The sequence below is a fragment of the Littorina saxatilis genome, linkage group LG2 (genome assembly GCF_037325665.1).
Source record: "Littorina saxatilis isolate snail1 linkage group LG2, US_GU_Lsax_2.0, whole genome shotgun sequence".
Classification (NCBI taxonomy): Eukaryota; Metazoa; Mollusca; class Gastropoda; order Littorinimorpha; family Littorinidae; genus Littorina; species Littorina saxatilis.
Window position 1 is genome coordinate 46,070,037 of NC_090246.1, and position 19,311 is coordinate 46,089,347.

Consider the following 19,311-nt stretch of genomic DNA (forward strand, 5'->3'; position numbering starts at 1 on the left):
TAAATATGGGACTTAATCCCAACTGTTCCTTTGCTGATCAGACAAGTATAATCCTCGAGTACTCCCCTGGCGCAAAGAACGACCTCCAGAATGACTGAAAGCGAAATGCATCGCCCTCGGCAGCGGCAGAACAAAGCCGAACTCCCGACCTCAGGCTGCATCCAACACACTCGATTCCCCTTTGTTTCATTCATCATGTCTCCATTAACCTACACATGCCTTGTATCGCTTGCTCCTTTTAGCAGCCCTGGGACCGTGTGATCAGATGCTGGTGCCAAATTGTGCAACAACACGCCAGGAGGTGCAGAGACAGGAGAGAAGAAACACGCGCGCTTGAGCTCTCCCAGCGGAGGCACAACGTCAGACAGCCTTGCCAGGGAAAAGCCACAACTCGGGTCCCGAAAGGCCAGAGACTCTGCAGCCACCAGGAAACAGGCTCTGTCTGCCCTGGCTGACGGGGGAGCATCACATGCAACGTCCTCGTGAGAAGAAGGAGGAGGAGCAGAAGGAGTAGGGGGAGGAGTATCAGGGAACGATCAGGACAAGTTCCAGAACTTCCTGCTAAACGTTTGATCTCAAGGAAACACTATGTCTGGTCCGCTTCGTTGTCTTCTTGGGTTTTTTTCTGGGGGGGGGGGGGGGGGGGGTGGGGGGGGGGTGGGGGCGGGATAGGGGATGTAGGACTACAGATGCTGACCCCACTGACCTGCTCATGAAGAGGTGGACAAAGAAAACAAGGAGGGGGAGAGGAAACAGGAGACAAAGAGGGAGGCGCACAATGGGTGCCTTTATGAAGTCCAGAGCATTCTCAAAGAGAGTTCTCAACATCAAAATTCCCAGACGTCATCTTCGTACCAAACACGCACACTTGCCAACAAAGCTAACTCATAGTGGACATTTTACCTTTAATATTTCGGTTCTGGTCATATTCCTGACATGGTGTTGCCGTTGTCCGACTGTAATGTCGCTCAAATCTTCAGGTCCCAAATTTTGTTTTTTTCTTGAGAGACCGACGGGCCGAATTTTTATAATAATATGTCCCACGACTTTGACGGCTTCGCACTTAGCTAATAATACCGCACCCAGACTATTACTTCTAGCTTTCCAGCGTAATTCTGAGCCGCAAATAATGTCAGCAATACTCCCCGGGAGGGAATAAAAGGGGATTACGGGTAACATTCCGCATATTACGACATGAACTCATACAAATATGCACTAATGAAGGGCGGTTAGCAGTACCTTGTACAATACAGGGAAGAAGATTTTGTCGCACATTCGTTGTGCAGCAACATCATTTTCGTCCCTTCAAACGCGGCCTCCGAAGTTGACTTTGCAGTTAGGAAGATAAAAGGTCATTACTCGCCTTTTCATGGCGTTTTGTGTTCCTTTTGGGAAATCGGCAAATGGGCGGACTGAGTTATCAACTCGCTCCTAAACGGGAAGGTCACCGCGGGAAAAGAGATCCCCGCCTTTCTGAGAGTGTCTCCAGAGATTTGATCGGAGACCTTCCTTCCTACACGCCTCTCTTGTAAGTTGTTACACACACACACACACACCCACATAGTCGCACGCCAACAAACACTAACACGCACGTACACTCTCTCTCATTCAATCTCTCACCTCACCTCACCTCACCTTACCCCCCCTCCCCCCTCTCTCTCTCTTGTTATGTTATATGAAGTCTTATATCGCGCGCGTATCTCCAGACTCGGACTCAAGGCGCAGGGATCTATTTATGCCGTGTGAGATGGAATTTTTTTACACAATACATCACGCATTCACGATCGACCAGCAGATCGCAGCCATTTCGGCGCATATCCTACTTTTCACGGCCTATTATTCCAAGTCACACGGGTATTTTGGTGGACATTTTTTTTATCTATGCCGATACAATTTTGCCAGGAAAGACCCTTTTGTCAATCGTGGGATCTTTAACGTGCACACCCCAATGTAGTGTACACGAAGGGACCTCGGTTTTTCGTCTCATCCGAAAGACTAGCACTTGAACCCACCACCTAGGTTAGGAAAGGGGGGGAGAAAATTGCTAACGCCCTGACCCAGGGTCGAACTCGCAACCTCTCGCTTCCGAGCGCAAGTGCGTTACCACTCGGCCACCCAGTCTTCCCCTCACCTCTCTCTCCCTCCCTCTTTATCACGTCTTCGTCGTCTTCTTGAAGTATAATAATAAGAGTCAGTATTCTTGTGTAAATGTACGAGAAAGCTGGAAGAAAAAGGAGTTGCCTTTATCTTTATTAATGTTTGATTTGTTCTCTTTTTTAAATAAAAGAAAGAAATGGAAAAACAGGAGCAATAAAAAGAAGTTCAATCAATCAATCAATCAAACACTAACATTATTTCTCTCTCTTTCTCTCTCACTCACGCTCTTTCTCTCACTATCTCTTTCACTTTTTCTCTCCCTCACACTCTCTCTCTTTCTCTCCTCTCCTCTCCTCTCCTCTCCTCTCCTCTCCTCTCCTCTCCTCTCCTCTCTCTCTCTCTCTCTCTCTCTCTCTCTCTCTCTCTCTCTCTCTCTCTCGTCCTGCTCTCCTTTTCAGGATCCCCATGTCATCAACCCCAGCGTTGAGCGAGGTCCACTGGCGTGTCAAACGGACGGAGCGGTGCAGGGACACGTAACTAACTCACAATCAGATCGATAAAAGCAGTCTGCAAGGACAGTAATCGATGTACGGTCCAAGCCAATGGTGGACTGAATAGACCCGTCAATCTGGTCGCAATTACCCCCGGCACCCCACAGAGTCCCGTCAGTCACTAGTCAGTCAGGCCCCATCCAGTACTACATGTAGTGTTATGCAACCACAGTGATCATTTTAGATTTTTGAATATTCTTTGCCATTAGATATATCGGTTACGAATATATATATATATATATACATTATAAAAAAAAAGAATAAGAGGAAACACTGTTATAAATCTGAACTGTAGTAGTACTCCATACTGCGCCAACAGTGTTTCCTCATCCTTTTTTTTCATAATTTATATTCGTAACCGAATTACTGTCTTTTCCATAAAAAAGGTATATATCTGCTTCGAAAATTCGTGCTGCATCTCTCCGAGTTGTCATTTACTTTACCTCGCGCTGACGCCTTGGTCTGTCCTTTTGTCTTGTTTGGTAACTTGCCTGGATGTTATTCCACCGTATCTCTATTTTCCTCTTGTAGCCACCCCCCCCCCCCCCCCCCCCGCCGCTGTGTTTTCCTTGGTGTATTATTGTCATGTCCACCATCATGAATATTTGTGTAATGTTGTATTGTTTGGGTATGTAAAATAAGCTTGAGTTCGTGCACTAGTTACTTTGTTTTGTTGTTTAAACCAACCGTACTCCGTCTTCGGAGGATCTACAGCTGAGTCCATCTCCCCCTTCCCTTCTTCTCGACAGCCGCCACCTCCTCTCCTTCAGCTAATTCTGAAAGTTGCGCAACTATATAATAAAATCTAACAACTATAGCTCTATTCTGATCGACCTTCGAGGTGGGTGTAGTGAAATGTCACATCTGCCCACCTCCGCCTATACTGCACTCACTCCCTTTGGCCAGTGAAAGACGCATCGGTCTGACCTTTCATCATTTAACCTTGTTTTGTCACAACAGCTTTGCCTCCCATCATTCCCTTGTCCATTAAACAATGTAAACACTCAAAGGAGAGAGAGAGAGAGAGAGAGATGATGATGATGATGGAACTTTATTTTTCAAGGATAGAGGTTTAAGGCGACGCCTTTTCTTACAACCGGTCCTTACTTCTAATACAAATGTCTAATAAATGATAAACAAGTAAAGCAACATGACAAATAAACAAAGTAAACGAACGAACCAGCAAACAACCGACAAGTAAGCAAACAAGCAAATAAACATAAACAACAAAATGACAAAGTAAGCAACATACAAATCGAAAGCGAAACATGCAACATGTTAATTGAGGTTACACATGTAAAGTAATCGACGGTAAAATTCACACGATACCAACATTTACACTAATGCTAATGATTATATGGTGTAAATGATGATGATGAAGATGTTGATGATGATGATGATGATGATGATGATGAGAGAGAGAGAGGGAGGGGGGGTGCACAGTAAAATCGAATGGCCTCCTGTTCTCATCAACGCCTCCTCCGAATACCTTGGTCATTAGGCGAACTCCCTAATTGCTTCATCGGTGATCAAATAGCTCATTAGCAGCCGCAACAGATACTTCCCTAATAGCGCCCAAGGGGCCTGTGTTGTGGTCTGGACCAAGAGGTCTGTGAAACAAACAGTCCCATACCCTAGGTCACGCCTTGCCTCGTTAACACCACCATGTCTTGCGTTATTTGCTGGACTAAGGAATAAACACCAGTTGTTTGTTAGTAAGCTCATTACTGAAAAAAACCTTGTTAGCTGATTTTTGGTTCAATCGTGGATAAACACGAGTCACAGAATGTGGCCAGAGTTTTAGGTGAAGTGCAAGGCAGGAGCTGGAACGTTTCCTAAAACTGTTGAGCTTTCATTTTTGTCACTGATTATTTCTTTCTCTTTATTTTTCCTCTGCAGTCGATCAGCTGTACTGTGAGATCCGTTGTTTAGTGAGCGCCATTTATAAATACAAGTGTCGTATACCAGACTTCCAGGACCACTGATGACTTAAATTCTAAGACTCAATAAATTATTGACTGATTGATTCATATCGTTAAATTCTGAGTGTATATTAGTGTTTCAGCCAAAACTGTACTGACGAAAGGTTTTCCCGTTTCTTCGAGGCACGCTAAATATCGCCCGGATGTTACAAGGATTTATTTCCTTCAGCAAATTTGCTGAAATCGTTGTTAAAAGTTTCGGCACATTTTGGAAGTTTAACTAAGTCCTTGGCTTCCCCTTTTTTTGTGGTTTTATTTGCCGACTACCAACGCTACAACATCCATGCTTTGTCAGAATCGGCGAAGAATAAGAAGCGTCTTTCGATAATTCAGATCAGCAACGATCTTTCATTAACCCTCGGCAAGCAGAACAGTCTTCTTTCTGAAAGGGTCATCCCAGGACAACACTAGGATCAATGGAAAGTTCTTTTGTGCGCACGCTTCGGCGAACTCTTGTTGTACTGAATGGAAACAGAACTACTGGGTCCGCTGATCGAAGCGCTCATTTCGGGCACATTTGCGCCTTGCTGCTTGTGTCCATTTTCACACTATGCGGGTCACTGAATATTTTCACCCCAAGCAAGAGAGTAATCGGAAGGAGGAGGAGGAGCAGAGGAAGGAGGGAGGGAGGGAGGGAGGGGGTAGAGAGACAGAGAGAGAGAGAGACAGAGAGAGACAGAGAGAGAGACAGAGAGAGAGACAGAGAGAGAGAGAAAGAGAGAGCGTGTGTGCGTGCGTACGCGCAGTGTGTGTGTGTGTGTGTGTGTGTGATACAGTCACAAACGACAACGCAGGCATATTCAACTTCATGCCAACCGCGTCAGAAAAATACTGGAAATTTGTGAAAGAAGTATTCAGTTCCAAGCTGTTAGAAAATCCAGCCCCCACCATTAGTTTTTCCGCTTGTCCCATATATGACGACAATTAACAATTCCTCCTCCTATAAAAAAACAAAAATACAAAAACACAAGTCGCGTAAGGCGAAAATACAACATTTAGTCAAGCTCAGTCGAACTCACAGAATGAAACTGAACGCATTGCATTTTTTCCGCAAGACCGTACACTCGTAGCATCGTCTGTCAACCGCTCGTCGCAAAGGCAGTGAAATTAACAATCCAGAAAAGCGCGATAGCGGTTGCGCTGAGGAGAATAGCACGCTATATCTCTTTTCTTTTTAACTCTCTGAACGTGTTTTTAATCCAAACATATCATATCTATATGTTTTTGGTATCAGGAACGGACAAGGAATAAGATGAAATTGTTTTTAAATCGATTTCGGAAATTTAATTTTAATCATAATTTTTATATTTTTAATTTTCAGAGCTTGCTTTTAATCCGAATATAACTGTTTTTTGAATCAGAAAATGATGAAGAATAAGATAAATGTAATTTTGGATCGTTTTATAAAAAAATAACTTTATTTACAATTTTCAGATTTTTAATGACCAAAGTCATTAATTAATTTTTAAGCCTCCAAGCTGAAATGCAATACCAAAGTCCGGCCTTCCTCGAAGATTGCTTGACCAAAATTTCAATCAACTTTATTGAAAAATGAGGGTGTGACAGTACTCCTCAACTTTTACAAAATGCCAGATATGACGTCATCAAAGACATTTATCCAAAAAATGAAAAAAACGTCTCGAGATACCATACTCAGGATCTCTCATGTCAAGTTTCATAAAGATCGGTCCAGTAGTTTTCTCTGAATCGCTCTACACACACACACACACACACACACACACACACACACACACACATACACCACGACCCTCGTCTCGATTCCCCCCTCTACGTTAAAACATTTAGTCAAAACTTGACTAAATGTAAAAACGACGACTTACAAAATATACCTCCTTTGATCAAGGTTTAAATGGCTACATCCTGAACGCCAACCAAGAAACACAAGACAAAGTAACGGCACCCAACACGCAGTAGAAGCGGAGTCTAAAGGATTGAAAAGCGCTTTAAAATACAGTCAATCGACAAGGAAAACCTTGCTCAGAATAACAAAATCAGGACGAAGGGCGAGGTGGAAATGGCACAACAGCCGCTCCGAACATGCTCGGCGAGAAAGACGTGAACAGCTCTGTCAACAGATTAAGCAAGAAATCGTGCCTGCTAGTCTGGAATTATCCGCCTCGGAATCGCAGAAATCCAGAAGGCGTTGCACGTTTCAGCCTTGTTCACGTCCCGCTCGCCGGTTGCCTGTCACTTGTTGCCTGCCTAGTTTTGTGGTAACCTTCAAAACCGCCGACCACTGAAGGATGTTTCGTCTCTCCTTTAAACTATCATTAGTCAAATGCTCCTATAATTTAGTATCTGTCTGAGTTCCGCCCACCACTGAAGGACGTTTCGTCTCTGTCATGAGTCGAATGCTGTTATAATTTAGTATCTATCTGAGTTTTGCTGTACAGTTAAAGAGGAAAGGATCAAAGACTGGTCAATTTGAGAAGCAAAATGAAAACTAACACCAGTAACGAGAGATTAATAAAACGGATACTGTCTACATAACGCCGATCGAAGGGTTACAAATGAGGTGTCTAGACAGCAAATGAAAAGTGCACCAGCCCTAGTGCACTCACATGTTTGCGTCCGTTCATCTTGCACTGACAGGAAATCGATACGAGGATGCTGTGAACCCAAAAGTGAAAACTGAAATAGCGTTTAAAGCTTGCAAACGAGGGATTTTGGATGTTTGGTGAATTGAAAGCTGGTATCGATCCCTCGTAGATCCACAACAAATGTAATTCATTATGCGCACTGTTGAAGCCACTGGACGTGAGATGATTTATTGAGAAGAACATCCCCCACCCCTCCCGAAACTGCACAGTGCGTGGGGTTGCCGAAAACATACACATAGACGTGTAAACATACAGAAACACATGAGATTATCATTCTCAGCTATACCACCTAGCATCATTCACACACTGATCTGATGAAAACACTGGCTTCCAGTCTGCAGTGAAACAACATCGCATGAAACACCAACGAAAGTCGCAATACAGAAACACTCCCACTTCTCGCATGACTAACTTACCTTTGTGACCAGTGACGGGAAAGCCAGGCAGGTATCCATACCCGAGGCCAGGGCTGTGGGGTGGGTGCACTCCCCCCGGGTGGTATCCCGGACTGGCGGGCGGAGCTACTCCATAGGAATGAGGCCCGGGACTGTGTGGAGGATGCACTCCGAAACCGTGGGCGGGGCTGTGAGGTACTCCATGGGTGTTGTGGGCGGGGCTGTGAGGCACACCGTGGGCGTTGTGGGCGGGGCTATGAGGCACTCCGTGAAAAACGGGGGCGGGGCTGTGAGAGACTCCGTTTGGACCGTGGGCGGGGCTGTGAGGGACTCCGTTAGGACCGTGGGCGGGGCTGGGAGGCACTGAGTACTGGAAGTGAGCGGGGCTGTGAGGTACTCCATACGAGTTCTGGTGCTGGTGATGCCCACCCGGGCTAGGAGGAGGCCCACCCCCGCCAAAAGTGAAGGCGGGGCTAGACGGAGGTCCCAAGGCGTTGGTGATGTAGGGGGGCGGCGGGTAGCTGTCGTCCGTGCTGGAGGAGCTGATGGAGGTGCTGTCGCCGGCCGTGGTGGGCGGTCCGTAGCCGTTGTGGTGCAGGTGGCCGTTGTGGTTGAAGTAGGGACCGCGGTTGAGCAGGTCCGGCACCTGAGGCCCCTTGCTCTGCTGCTTTAGAGCTGTAAACACCACGAAAAACACTGTGAAACATTGACAAAACAATCTGTCGAGGAGGAATGTCACTTCGATGAACGTGCTTTAGTATGCGCGGTTCTTTGCACAATTGAATGCGTTTCTTCATACAATAGACTAAGAGTGGTATACTCGGTATGCAACCGTTGTCACAAACACAAAAGGAATGACAGACACTGATGACACTGACCTTGTCCATCGACGAGTACGACGTGGTTAGCGGGGAAGACGCCGGTCTTGGCCATGCGTCCTTCCTGCACTACATAGCCCTTCCACTGCCCGTCCCCGCGCTGTTCCAGCACCTGCAACACAGACACATCTTCCTTACAATACTAGCCCTGCTATCTATTTAGCCAGTAACGGAAGCTCGGTTCCTCATGTTGACACGTTCATGTTTGAAATTTTGCCGAGAAACCATTTATTCGTAAAATACCATTGGACCCAAAGTGATTTTGTCTTCCAGTATGACATCCATTGTCAAACACGCCCCCCTCTCTTTCATACACTCACACACTACCCCCCCCCCCCCTCCTCTTCAATACCGTCGCTGGACCTTTCAGTCTTTTGGTTTCGCTCATGTCCTGAATGCATTTCAGCTGCAAGCCATGAAAGGCATAATCACAAAACAAATACTGAAAGACACAAAAACCAAATGATCACCCGCCTTCTCGGTTTATTTTCGGATTTTCCTGCTGCAGGCGTAAATGGCGGCACTTGTGAAAAGAGCTACGTTCTGACAACATGTCTGACATCGCCACCGAATAGAGATGGTCGAATTTGTCCCCTGCGACGGGTGGAGGCTGTAAATCGTCACAGTATCAGTCGTTAGTTGTGATTATGGTCGGATGGCTGCGAGTGTATACGATCCTCAGTGAGTGTTTTCATGGAGGCCATAGATGGAGTTGGGAAGAATAAGGATTTGTGTTTGCCGGTGCTGAAGAGAGCTGAGGCTTTATCTGGATTATGGTCCGAGCGTAGGAATACCGTTTTAGTCGTGGCGCGTGCGCATGTGTGTTAGTGTGTGTATGTGTGTGTAGGGGGGAGGGGGGGTATCAACACGAAATTCAGTCATACAATTGGTTTAAGATATTTTGGAAAGGTCACAGCGCCAATGGAAGTGCTAACAGCTTTGGTACGTGTGGGTGTGTTGGAGGTACTGGCAACTGTGCGCGTGTGTGTGTGTGTGTGTGTGTGTGTGTATTGGTGTTTGTTTGCGTGGATGTGCAAGCGTGTCGTGTGTGAGTCAGTTTCAGGAGCAAGAGCTTCCAGTCGTTCCCTGTATACAGTCTCCCATTCTTCTCTCGTAATTCTTCCGCGATGGGCTTGAGCCGTTGATTGAATAATTCGACGGACAACAACTTCCTATGCGATTTCTCTGAAGTTTGTCTGCTGAAATCCCCAGGCAATACATTCCCGGTGATTCTACTGCACTGTCACATGAAAGGAACAGCTTTAGCTCTTTGTCTCCTGTTTTTAACTTGCAGAACTAAATTACCAGGCCGCAAGGACTTTTCGGCCGGTCCAGGGAGAAAACGCCGCCATTTTCACACACAGCTTTGCTTTTCGCGCCAAGGCCGAATAAACGACAAGCGCTTCAAAGACAAAGACTCAATCCAAATCGGATTCGATTTGTTCCAACTGTCTGGGAAAAGAGAGCAACTCTGGAAAAGCGCGTGTCTCATACAGGATTGTCTGGGCGCCCCTCCAAGGAGGTAACTTTCCCGCTACACTGCGTCCTCAGGCGCAGGATGAAAATGGAAATGGATGAGAAATCTTTAGAGACTTTTCTGGACGACCAAGTTGGCAACCGTCTCCTACCCTTTGCATAAACGGTGGATTTTGTTCAGGATAGAGAAAGGCAATTATATGTGTGTGGTATTACTGCGTGTCTTAGAGAAACGTTACTAAGAGCAATAAGTGGAATACTTATATGAATGGGTTGCTTTTGTCTTAGTTTCTGTTTTAACATTTTTGGATTTATTTATTTCTGTCTGGTGGGTCTAAAGGTTTGATTCAACTCGGGGAATATAATGTACGTGCACGGTTTTTATTTCTATTTTTTATATTTAGTCAAGTTTTGACTAAATATTTTAACATCGAGGGGGAATCGAAACGAGGGTCGTGGTGTATGTGCGTGTGTCTGTGTGTGTGTGTGTGTGTGTGTGTGTGTGTGTGTGTGTGTGTAGAGCGATTCAGACTAAACTACTGGACCGATCTTTATGAAATTTGACATGAGAGTTCCTGGGTATGAAATCCCCGAACGTTTTTTTTCATTTTTTTGATAAATGTCTTCGATGACGTCATATCCGGCTTTTCGTGAAAGTTGAGGCGGCACTGTCACGCCCTCATTTTTCAACCAAATTGGTTGAAATTTTGGTCAAGTAATCTTCGACGAAGCCCGGACTTCGGTATTGCATTTCAGCTTGGTGGCTTAAAAATTAATTAATGACTTTGGTCATTAAAAATCTGAAAATTGTAAAAAAAAAATAAAAATTTATCAAACGATCCAAATTTACGTTTATCTTATTCTCCATCATTTGCTGATTCCAAAAACATATAAATATGTTATATTCGGATTAAAAACAAGCTCTGAAAATTAAATATATAAAAATTATTATCAAAATTAAATTGTCCAAATCAATTTAAAAACACTTTCATCTTATTCCTTGTCGGTTCCTGATTCCAAAAACATATAGATATGATATGTTTGGATTAAAAACACGCTCAGAAAGTTAAAACAAAGAGAGGTACAGAAAAGCGTGCTACCCTTCTTAGCGCAACTACTACCCCGCTCTTCTTGTCAATTTCACTGCCTTTGCCATGAGCGGTGGACTGACGATGCTACGAGTCATACGGTCTGGCTGAAAAATGGCATTGCGTTCAGTTTCATTCTGTGAGTTCGACAGCTACTTGACTAAATATTGTATTTTCGCCTTACGCGACTTGTTTACTTCTCCTACGCGACATGTATTACAACTTCACATAAACACCATGTTGCATCATCACAGCCATCTTGCATATCAAACGAGTGTGCGTGCGTGAACTCAATAGAGGTTTGTATAATTTACAAGCTGTCTCGGCATACACTCACGCAAAACATGTTGTGATGATGCAACCGCACACACACTCACCCTCCCCTTCTGAAGCTATGTGCCACACACACACACTCTTTCTCTTCGCGATGATGCAATACTATTGACACCTGTGTTGCTGATGTAGTATTTGTATCCCCCGGACGTGCGTTTCAGATGATGTGGGGCGTGTGTCAGTCAAATAAGTATTGACGAAGGCGTAGACATGTAAACACAGCTGTTGCTGATGACGCTTTTGTCACATCGTGTGTCCATGTTTTTCACCATGTGGGTGAGATGAACGCACTGAACGTTGACGCGAGACGTCAGATGGCAGGCTTGTTTACCTCGTCGGGTCAGATAATTGCTGTCTGTCTAAAGCTGCGTCCTTTGGCGGGTGTGCACAAACATAATTATGTCAAGTAGATGACAGGATTAAATATTGTATTTATATAAGAGATCACAGTCTGGCCTTTTCTCTCTGTCTCCGTCTAAAACACACACACACACACACACACACACACACACACACACACACACACACACACACACACACACACACATACTCTCTGGACACGGATTACGTGGTTGTGTGTGGTTGTGGGGGGGGGGGGGGGGGCGCTGGGTGCATGTGTGTAACGATTCCAAGCCCGTGCCGAATAAAACAGATTTTGATTTCTGAAGCTCAAAGCCACGCTGATAACGCTTGGTATTCATTAACTTTGCTCGACTAGCGATCATCAACTGCATAAAGGCACCGCGATCGCAACAGTTAAGTTTTATTATGTCGCAAACATAAGAAACCAGTGATGTTTCCTTCAGCAGAACTTAAGTTTTCACTTAAATGATGTAGTTCCAATACATCAATAAGAGTTCTCCTTGTCCAAGGCAATGGAAATAGAAAGGCAATGAAAAATTAGAAGTTCTGACACAGCTCATGAACTCGCAATGCGCAAAATATTTGGTGACCTTCCAATCCAACATGGAAACATCAGCGTAGGAGGAAGGGCAAGGAAATGTGGGACCGAAACAAAATGATCAGCAACTACAAGAGCACCATATTTTCACCTCACCTCACTTTTCTTTTCATCTCCGGTATCTCTTTTGTCTTCTTCCCTTATATGCATTTTCCAGCAACACGCTCAGCCATCCAGCCAGACTAAACACACAGAACACGCAGGCAGACAATCAGACAGAAAGTGTCAATGCAGAAACAAAACCGTCTCCCAGCGGAATTCACACAGACAAGACCAAAGTGATTAACGATAGTTCTCAAACGTTGAGAGTCTCCAACTCAAGCGTGCGAACGTCAAACCCACTAACTGTTTGGTTCGCTCTCCAAAAATAATGTACGTCAACAGGAGAAACATTCCGTGGGTGCTTAATAGAATAGGAAAACTGAAAAAAAAAGTAACGGGTAATTGGCAGAACAAGTGTTTGATTCCCTGTGACGTTTACTGGAGATAATCCAATGTTTGGAAACCAATACATTCTGGCTGTCTGTCTGTCTGTCTGCCTTTCTGTCACCCCTCCTCACACACACACACACACACACATGAGAGTTAATCTTTTTAGCAGTAAACACTTTTCTTTTCTGCGTTAGACTCGAATCCCCCTCCCCCTCTCCTATATATTTGGCCAACAAATGCACTGAAGATCGACAGGCCAATTGTTCACCGTGCCCATAGTTCACAGTCTATTGATTAACTCTCATGATGGTACCATGTATTGCCGTGGAAACAGCTGCAGATCACGCTCGACGATACCAGTGTCAATAGAGTTTGCACGAACCAATTTTCGGTAGAAAGTCTCTTCCGAATCTAACAAATAGACGCTGCAAAGATACTAGAGCACGGGATTCTAAGAACAATTGTAGCGCCGGTGTAACACGAAATTTTTAATCCACGAAAAATTTACTCCGGAGTAAAAAATTTCGTACGAAATTCTTACTCCGAGTTCACCTTTCGTACGAGAAAAGAACTCCCCAAGGCACGAAAAAATTACTCCCTCCACGAAATTTGTACTTCCCATTTTTTTCACTTCCAGTAAAAAATCTCGTATGCGAAAATGGGATGCGGGCGAAGGGTTAATGCCAATGTGATCTCGCACAAACGAATGTCGCGCTACCCTCCCTCCTCCCCTTCCACCACCAAGACTAACAAGGGAGTAAACATTTCGTACACTTGGAATGGGAAGTTAAATTGCTCGTTATGTGTTAGGGTGAAGTAATTATTTCGTTATTTATTCGTCAGGGGAGTAACATTTTTGTACGAAATGTTTACTCGGAACTCACCTGTCGTGGGGAGTAATGTTCTCGTGTAATGGGGGAGTACTTTTTTCGTCTTTCTTTCTTTCTTTATTTGGTGTTTAACGTCGTTTTCAACCATTCAAGGTTATATCGCGACGGGGGAAGGGGGGAGATGGGATAGGGGAAAGGGGGGAGATGGGATAGAGCCACTTGTTAATTGTTTCTTGTTCACAAAAGCACTAATCAAAAAATTGCTCCAGGGGCTTGCAACGTAGTACAATATATGACCTTACTGGGAGAATGCAAGTTTCCAGTACAAAGGACGTAACATTTCTTACATACTGCTTGACTAAAATCTTTACAAACATTGACTATATTCTATACAAGAAACACTTAACAAGGGTAAAAGGAGAAACAGAACCGTTAGTCGCCTCTTACGACATGCTGGGTAGCATCGGGTAAATTCTTTCTCGTCCCAACCAATATGGGACTCCCCCTAACCCGCGGGGGGTACTTTTTTCGTAAAGGGAGTAACATTTTCGTACGAAATCTTTACTCCGGAGTAAAAATCTCGTGGGAGTAATTTTCTCGTGTTACACCGGCAAGGAAAGACCAAAACACCCGAATCTACACAGCCTGAACAATACCCGTGTTACATTATTCAGGAATAACAATCTCAAGTGTGCGTTTTCAGTTTCCAAAAGCACTAAAAGAAAAGAGTATAGAATAATTACATTTGTTTTCGATTATGCTTTATGAAAAGAACGTCCCGAATAGCTAAATAGGTTGAAGGAACATGAACAACCAAAAACCAACCATTAGAAGAACAAATTACAAAATGCCGTTTCAATCTTTTTATTTCCCTCTGGAGTGCGTAATTTGGCCTAAACCGACCTACTGCACCCGGCCTAACTCACTATGTTCCAGCTGGGCATATAATTCTGCTACGCTGCTACTAACGAAACCAGATCAAACTGGACTAAATTCGTACGCTGTGTCTTATCTCCCACCTCCCAGCCTCTGAGTTGTTTTCATCAGCAACAGCAAGGACGAGATTTGTGAGGATGATACAAGCCAGCCACACAGCCCCCGACACATTACCTACACCTGAGACTAATGCCTCCAATCCCCACCTCGCCGGGTCAAGAGGATTAAGCGGCACTGATTAAGGAGAAATGTCAGCGAGGGGGCCCCCCGCACGAATAAAAACACAGTACGATATCAGGAAGATCTGGACTGTCAGTAAAGCCGGTTGGCTCGATGCTTGGCGGTCGTCTGCCGATAGGGTTTGCCCTCCACTCGATGCATCCTGTAGGGCAAGGGGAATGGCGAAGATGGCTGGAAGGCTGCTTTGCACAAAACCACTTGTCTGGGAACAATGAACACCAACCACAGTTATGAGCTGCATAGGCTGTAAGAACCAGGAGCAAGATAGACGAACAAGAGATATATATATTATATGCATATATAAACAAGAGGCTGGAAATAACAATGCGCTGGTTGTGATGAAGAAAAAGGAGATAAACACACGGCACCGATCTCTGCAATTCCACCAATCCCGAATGCATCCTGGGTACGCAAGACAAATCATAAACAAGACGACAAAAGCTGAAAATGCTGAATATTTTAGCAACAGACCAGAGAAGCACATACGAAGCAACAATGACAATCACCAGAAGATGCCAGGACGTACTGTTGTTTCCAATGCCAAATCAAAGGGTGATGCATACAGGTTCCAAAGACATCACAGGAGCATTTTGCAGGATTAGCTCTCCCCCCCCCCCCCCAAGTCATATGCTGGTCAGGAATCGGTAGAGTTAATAGCTTTGAGTTTGTCCTGTTAGGTTCACAAATGACGTAAGTGACATCAAGTAAGCTTAAAGCTTTGTCTCGCTAAAAGGGAAGAAGGGGAGCGGGTGAGTGGGCTACATGGAGAGAAAAGCAAATATGAGATGATGATGGGGAGGGAGCGGATAAACGCCAAATCAAAGTCACAAATGGACAATACTAACACCCCTCCCCCCTCCAATCTTTGAAACATTTCAGAAAGAAGCAATTGAGAAGCAGTCACGATCCTTAAAAATAAATAAATCTATAAACATCACATGAATGGAGCTGACATTTAAAGAAACTGGGCAAACAGGGCGCTCAAAGTCTTTCCACACGGATCGGAACGAAGTGTCTACAGTAAGGCAGAAAGGACAACTTGACCAGAAATAGCGTGTCACTCGTGTGACCCCACTGACCTAGTCGCCACTTGTGACCGTCACCCACACGTCGAGGCCACGCAAGACGCAAACAAACTCAATACTTCCAGGAGCCGGGAGGAAATCCATTTGCATTTGGAACGCGAGTTAAGCTCTTGCCAACTTCGTGACTGTACCGGTAGGTTTGGGTGTTTACCTGCGTTTACCTTTACCTGCATGCCGCTCTGAGTTGTCTTGACAAAGGAATGAAAAGTGAAGAGAAGGAATCTGGGCTGCACGGACTCCGTAGCTCCCTCCAACCTTCCAACCCGCCTGGAGCCCAAAAGGGCAACTACGGTACGTCAAGGGGTCAAAATCAACAGACAGACACCTGCGGTAGAAACTTCATTGACGTAGGAGGAACAAGAACAGGGGTTAAAATATATGCAAACCAAGAAAGGGGCATCCGCATGCCCCCCCCCCCCCCCACACACACACACACCCGTGTATGTCTCTCCCTTTTTAACCTCACCCTCCTCTGAAAGCTTATCAATGATTGGCTTTGCTATGTTTATGATATGTACCACTGATATATTCTGTACGTGTTGCAGCAGTAAGGTCAAGCTTTCAACTTCAATTCTAAAGTATCAAATCTCTCTCGCTCTCTCTCTCTCTCTCTCTCTCTCTCTCTCTCTCTCTCTCTCTCTCTCTCTCTCTCTCTATCTATCTCTCTCTCTCCCTCTCTCTCTCTCTCTCTCTCTCTCTCTCTCTCTTTCTCTCTCTCTCGCGCGTGCACATTCCTCCGCTATTTACTCTTCCTGTTGGCCCCAGACAGCCATTTTATTCCCCTCGTTTAGCCGCATCAGCTGGGTCAATACGAACAATAACGACACGGGCAAGTTTTACCGATCTTGTTGATTTGCATGCATCTTCGCAAAATGCTCAGCTCCAAAACAAGCTTATAACAGAGGAACCACTCCCAGTTCCCCACCCCCACTTACGACCTCCAAATATAATAAAAACAGGTCTTCAAAGGGAGGGAGGTAAATGTACAAACATTATGAAAACAAGTCGCGTAAGGCGAAAATACAACATTTAGTCAAGTAGCTGTCGAACTCACAGAATGAAACTGAACGCAATGCAACGCAGCAAGACCGTATACTCGTAGCATCGTCAGTCCACCGCTCATGGCAAAGGCAGTGAAATTGACAAGAAGAGCGGGGTAGTAGTTGCGCTGAGAAGGATAGCACGCTTTTCTGTACCTCTCTTCGTTTTAACTTTGTGAGCGTGTTTTCAATCCAAACATATCATATCTATATGTTTTTGGAATCAGGAACCGACAAGGAATAAGATGAAAGTGTTTTTAAATTGATTTCGACAATTTAATTTTGATCATAATTTTTCTATTTTTAATTTTCAGAGCTTGTTTTTAATCCAAATATAACATATTTATATGTTTTTGGAATCCGAAAATGATGGAGAATAAGATGAACGTAAATTTGGATCGTTTTATAAATTTTTTTTTTTTTACAATTTTCAGATTTTTAATGACCAAAGTCATTAATTAATTTTTAAGCCACCAAGCTGAAATGCAATACCGAAGTCCGGGCTTCGTCGGAGATTACTTGACCAAAATTTCAACCAATTTGGTTGAAAAATGAGAGCGTGACAGTGCCGCCTCAACTTTCACGAAAAGCCGGATATGACGTCATCAAAGACATTTATCAAAAAAATGAAAAAAACGTCTGAGGATATCATACCCAGGAACTCTCATGTCAAATTTCATAAAGATCGGTCCAGTAGTTTAGTCTGAATCGCTCTACACACACACACACAGACACACAGACACACATACACCACGACCCTCGTCTCGATTCCCCCCTCTACGTTAAAACATTTAGTCAAAACTTGACTAAATGTAAAAAATAGGGTCTTGTGTTTAAATGGGGGTGGTGTGGTGAGTGAGGGGTTTCACTGTACTCAGTCTGCCATCTCAAGGCAAGCTTGAATCATCATAGCGTCATTTAAAGGCATTGCATGATATCTTTTTCTTTTCTTTTCTGCTACTTTACTGACAGCAAACGCTATTGTGGTTCTGACACCTGAATCTTGAAAAAACAACCTGAAATTAAAGAAACCTTGAGAAAAGGCTTTCTTTCCATCCAAAACACATTAACTTTTTCTTTGCTTAAAAAACAAACAAACACCAACATGAACTTACACAAAAGAAAAACAACTGAGTTTAAGCATAAAAAATGTTTTTGTTTGACGCTTCTTGCCACCAAAAGCAGAACGACGCCGGTAGTGAGTGCATGGTGCAATCACATCCATTTTTCTGAAAAGGCGGTGACAACGTGCTGGCAAACTGTCAAAGCAAACTAGACAAATTCAAGTCAGCTTACACCTCGCGCTCTAATTACATTCCACGCTTGTTTTCCAAAGAGCAATTTGTCTTTGACTCGGCGCCGCTATATAGCTTTTCTTTTCCAATCGACGTGCCAGGGAAATTGCACGAGCTCTTCTCTACAGCTGGATTCTAGTCCCAAACTTCAACCTTCAGTTAATAGGAACTGCGATCGACTGCAGAATTTTTCCTGAAAGCTAACTCAGTACCTGCTCTTCGTGTATAGCACTTTGCCTGCCAAATAAAACACATGACATACACAGCCTAAAGAAAAATAATTGCCCCGGGTCGGTCATATGTATGCCTCCCCGCCCTGAAGGCATTTCCGCCGTTTGTAGCATGATGGCCATTTTAGTTCTGTAAGAACATCCATCGCTTTCTGCATTCAGGAACTGTTTGCTGCGAAGAAGCGTGGCCAATATGAATCGATTGAATATCATCAGATTACGTCGAAGAAAGAACACCGCGGGAAGCCATGTTTTCATCATCAATACATTCACCAAGGTTTCATGCACGTTATTTTTGAAGTGATAATGCGGCCTTGACCATAGGTATCATCACTTCTACGGCCGGTTTCTAATGCTTTATTATGCATCTGAAGATCCTCGTTTACTCACGTCTGACACGCACGCACGCACGCACACACACACACACAAACACACAAACGAGAGAGAGAGAGAGAGAGAGAGAGAGAGAGAGAGAGAGAGAGAGAGAGAGAAAGAGAGAGAGAGAGAGAGAGAGGGGGGGGGTGGCACTAGACGATGATGATAACGAGCAGAGCTGTTGATGTCTTCATTATCTCCTGAGCAAAACCCTTGACTAACCCCCAGCATAAATCCAATAGACGAGGGCCACTAACAGCGCTTTTAACTCCCAGACACGACGAGAAGCAATTTTCCACTTGAAAGAAGGAGCGTTCTTGGAGACGGTGAAACAGTACACGACTACATTGTGTACACTTAACTGCAACTCAGCTCTTTCGTGGTCGTTATTCAACGGATGAACCGGAGATCTTCAGAGAGCTGTTTCAATTCGTCGTGAAAACAGGTAGAGCACTTCCTCTTGGCG

The 19,311-nt window shown here is 44.4% G+C and overlaps 1 protein-coding gene across 1 annotated transcript in view; it reads right to left on the minus strand.

Moving 5' to 3' along the window:
* The window catches only part of LOC138955282 (caskin-2-like), a gene marked incomplete in the record, with an annotated part of 215,475 nt that overhangs the window by 39,144 nt on the left and 157,020 nt on the right, over positions 1-19,311 (minus strand). The window contains 2 exon segments of the mRNA XM_070326917.1: positions 7,668-8,321; positions 8,525-8,636. Coding sequence (XP_070183018.1) covers positions 7,668-8,321; positions 8,525-8,636 — 766 coding nt within the window.